At 44.6% G+C, this 3,973-nt stretch overlaps 1 protein-coding gene across 1 annotated transcript; it reads left to right on the top strand.

The window, feature by feature from the left end:
• The first annotated feature begins 1,972 nt into the window (after nucleotides 1-1,972).
• LOC103307404 (olfactory receptor-like protein COR8) lies at nucleotides 1,973-3,376 on the top strand. The gene has a single exon (XM_065591239.1). The coding sequence runs from the start codon at nucleotides 1,973-1,975 to the stop codon at nucleotides 2,909-2,911; it is 939 nt and encodes a 312-aa protein (XP_065447311.1). The 3' UTR covers nucleotides 2,912-3,376.
• The last annotated feature ends 597 nt before the right edge of the window (nucleotides 3,377-3,973 follow it).

Raw genomic sequence — 3,973 nt, 5'->3', positions numbered from 1 at the left:
TTGTCCAGAATCACACAGGAAGCCTGTAGCAGAGCCAGGAATTAATGGCCGATCTCAGAATCGTGCCCCTAGTGCCAGTCTGACCATTATCCAGTGTTGTGTGTGCGTGTGAGTGCAGGAGGGGGGAAGACGGACACTGGGATCCGGTGGGTTCTGGTGTGGCCGATCTCTAATCATACGGGGAAATAACAATAATTATTTGCACTGCGGCAGCCCCAGTCATGCCCGTGTTTGTTTGAAAAATGTAACCAATGGGTAGCATTGGAAGGGCGGAGGTGGTAGATGACACTGCAATAGCAGATGAGCCTCACGGTGTTGATAGCCTGTGAAGGGCCTTGGATTGAAAACAAGCTGGTTGTGTTTGATAAAATGGGGAAGGGGGAGCCAGAAGAAGGAAACAAATGGAGAAAGTCTCACTTTTGAGGCGTTACATAGTTTTGCCTTCATGTCTCTTCAGCCTTATTTCTTCCTTCTTTCTCTCTCCCTCTCCACTCTCCTCACACGCCTCTTCTATACAGCAATTTCTCCTTTTATCTCATTCTCTCACCTGTGGCTTCATGCAACCCCCCTATGCTCCCTCTTCAAGCATCCTCCCTCCCCCTCCTTCAGAGCCTTGCCTTGCACATTGCTTTCCATTGTCGCTTCTGTGCCAAAATTATTTCTTCACCATTTCCCACCTGTATCATATTCCTGTGTCACGGCGAATGACCTAGAGAGATGAAGGACCTGGCAATGTGTACCACTAGTAGGCATAAGAAATTGGGACTGGAGTCAAGTGGCCAGAAATCTCCTAGAGCAAGGATAGCATAGATTGAAGGCACAGTTGCCAATTCTCATGATATTTGGTGCTTCTCTTAAAGCCCCAGGTCCTTCAGTCATGTGATCAGTTAAGACTCTCCGATCTTTTTTAAGTATGTTTCTAGCCCTAAGGGTTGCTAAGAAAAGCTTGAAAACGTGACTCTCTCCAGGGCCCAGAAACATGGTTCCGTTGCAATTTGCTGACTGAGTGAAATTGGGACATTTCGTGAAGAAGGGCCAATTTCACTGCAGCACCATGGAATTGAGGAAACTCTGCCTGCATCCGAATCCTGCCTGGTTTCTGCTAGTTCACCTGCCCAGCTCCTTTGCAAACTGCCCAGTGGCCTGCTAGCAACCTCAGAGCTTCCAGAGTCCATGGCCTTGGAGCAGACACACATGCCGATTGCTCTGGGGGTGGGAACATCCAAAATTGTCAGTGTCCATGACTCCAGGGATCCGTTCCCTTTTTCAGAAACTTTTCAAAAACTGTGGGTTTGTTCCTAAACCAAATTCTGAAAAATAAAAATCTTGCACAAAACAGAATTATCCTTCCCTGCCCCATCTCTAAACCCCGTGTGTATTATTTTTTAAAGATCTCAAGATTTTAAGCCAATTGCATGATGTTTGGAAGCCTGATTCATGGTTTTCAAATGCTTGAGATTAGCAACACTGCCAGGGGATGTGTTACAAAGCAGTAGTAACCAAGTGACTGGGACATAACAGACATTGTAGTCATCTAAAAGGATTGAAGGATTTAAAGTATGAGTGCTTTCTAACTTACCCTCAGTGAGCAGACAATATAAAGTACCTAGCTCAAACTCAAATACATGCCAGGTATATTTCATTGGAGAACATTTGTGATAATGGACATGAATCTGGAAACTCCCTATGGGGAACTTGATGCCTAATTCCAGTCAATTTTATGGAGACTTGGATGTCTAAATCTCCTAGACAGCCTTGAAAATCTCAGCCCTGTTAAAAAGTGAGTGTAAATCTAAAGGTCCATCCCAACTCTTCCCAGACATCACGGCGGCTGGTTTCCTGTAAGATATTCACTACGCACATTCAAGCCCGGCGGTGTCATTCAGATTTAATTCATGCCATGAAATTTCCTTCTTCCATGCTGCTCACTGTTGTTATCCCGGCAGGTATGGTTTCATGCACCCCTGTATAAATGGCTGAGGGCAATCACAGCATAGTGACCCAGTTCATCCTCCTGGGGCTGACGGATCATCAGGAGCTGCAGATACCCCTCTTCGCGGCGTTCCTGGTGATCTACGTTCTTACGCTGGTTGGGAATCTTGGGATGATTGTGTTGATCAGGGTTGATCCCCGACTCCATTCCCCCATGTACTTCTTCCTCAGTAACCTGTCCGTTGTTGACCTCTGCTACTCCTCAGTCTTCGCTCCAAGGATGCTGGTGAATTTCTTAGTGGGGAGTAAAAGCATTTCTTACTCTGCCTGTATTGCCCAACACTTCTCTTTTGTCGTGTTTGTGACCACAGAAGGGGTCCTGCTGGCCGTGATGGCATACGACCGCTATGTAGCCATTTGTAACCCTCTGCTCTACACCGCTGTTATGTCTAAGAGAGTCTGTATTCATCTAGTGGCCAGCTCATATGTAGGGGGGCTCGTGAACTCACTGACCCACACATGTGGCTTGCTGAGGTTGTCGTTCTGTGGGCCCAACATCATCAATCCTTACTTTTGTGACACTAACCCATTGCTGAAGCTTGCCTGCTCTGATAACCACATCAATGAGATTTTGCTTGTAACATTCTCTGGAGTTATTGCCATGGCCACCCTCCTGTTTGTCATAATCTCTTATCTGTACATCCTCTTCTCTATCCTGAGGATCCGCTCCGCCAAGGGCAGGCGCAAAGCCTTCTCCACCTGTGCCTCTCATCTGACAGCTGTCACCATGTTCTATGGACCTGTGAGCTTAAGCCACATACAACCCAGTTCCAGCTACTCACTGGAACAGGAGAAAATCTCTGCTGTGTTTTATACCCTGGTGGTCCCCATGTTGAACCCCTTGATCTACAGCCTGAGGAACAAGGAGGTTAAGGATGCTCTTAAGAGGGTGATAGACTGGAAAAACATTCCCAGCTAATTTGTCACCATGACAATTCCAGTCAATTGAGAAGAACAATTGGAAGAAGGGTAGGAGTATGCTCTATGTGTTACTGCCTTGATTTGTGTATCACAAATGTTGTACAAGAATTAAATGAAACTCAAAGAACTGATGTAGCATGTGGAAATTATGTTTTACAATTGCTTGAGAGGAACAATGTTACCTAATGTCCTGTCATTATGTGGCTGTTGGAATATAGACACCTTTCCTTGTTTCTTGACCATTAATCTATTTGAAATGGTGCCCTGCAAGGTTATCTGAGATTAAAAATAAAATAAACTTGGTTCTAGGTTTAATTTCTTAATGTGATGCTTTAATTAATGCTCAGTATGTAACTTGCACTATGAGAATTCAACGCTTTTGCTCTCGTTAGTGTCTGGGCCTCATACGGGCTGCCACAATTGATCTCTATCCCCTTTATAGCAGCCCTTAACCTAGTTGAAGACTGTTATCAGGTCCCTCCTCGGTCATCTTGTCTCAAAACAAAACATGCCCAATTTTTTTAAAACTTTCCTAATAGATCAGGTTTTGTAAACCCTTTTTATCATTTTTGTTTTTCCCCTCTGGACTCTCTCCTATTTGCCCACGTCCTTTCTAAAGCGTGGCTCCCAAACCTAGACACAGAACTTCAACTGAGGCCTCACCAGTGCCAAGCAGAGCCATACAATCACTGCCTTGGTCTTACACACAACACACCTGGTAATACACCCCAGACAGCCCTTTTCACAACTGCAGCTCATTGTTGGCTCATACTCAACTTGTGACCCACTTGAACTCCCAGATCCATCTCAGCAGCACTTCTCCTAGCCAGTTATTCCCCACATTGTATTATGCATTTGATTTTCCCTTCTAGAGTGAAGTACTATGCAGTTGTCTTTATATTGATCACATCTGTATTCATACTAGTGCTATATCCATCTATTCTTAACCAGTGTTATCGTGTATACTTAGGCTTGGAAGGAATAGATTTTTCTCAATAAATGTTGGTCATTATTGATTTCACCATATGCACACAAACCAATGAAAAAATTATTGCCATCA

This window comes from Chrysemys picta, chromosome 4 (genome assembly GCF_011386835.1).
Source record: "Chrysemys picta bellii isolate R12L10 chromosome 4, ASM1138683v2, whole genome shotgun sequence".
Lineage (NCBI taxonomy): Eukaryota > Metazoa > Chordata > Testudines > Emydidae > Chrysemys > Chrysemys picta.
This window is presented reverse-complemented; position numbering and strand designations above follow the sequence as displayed.

What these genes read in the sequence shown, in the direction of transcription:
- LOC103307404 (XM_065591239.1), top strand. Translation starts at nt 1,973, where the DNA reads ATGGCTGAGGGCAATCACAGCATAGTGACCCAGTTCATCCTCCTGGGG.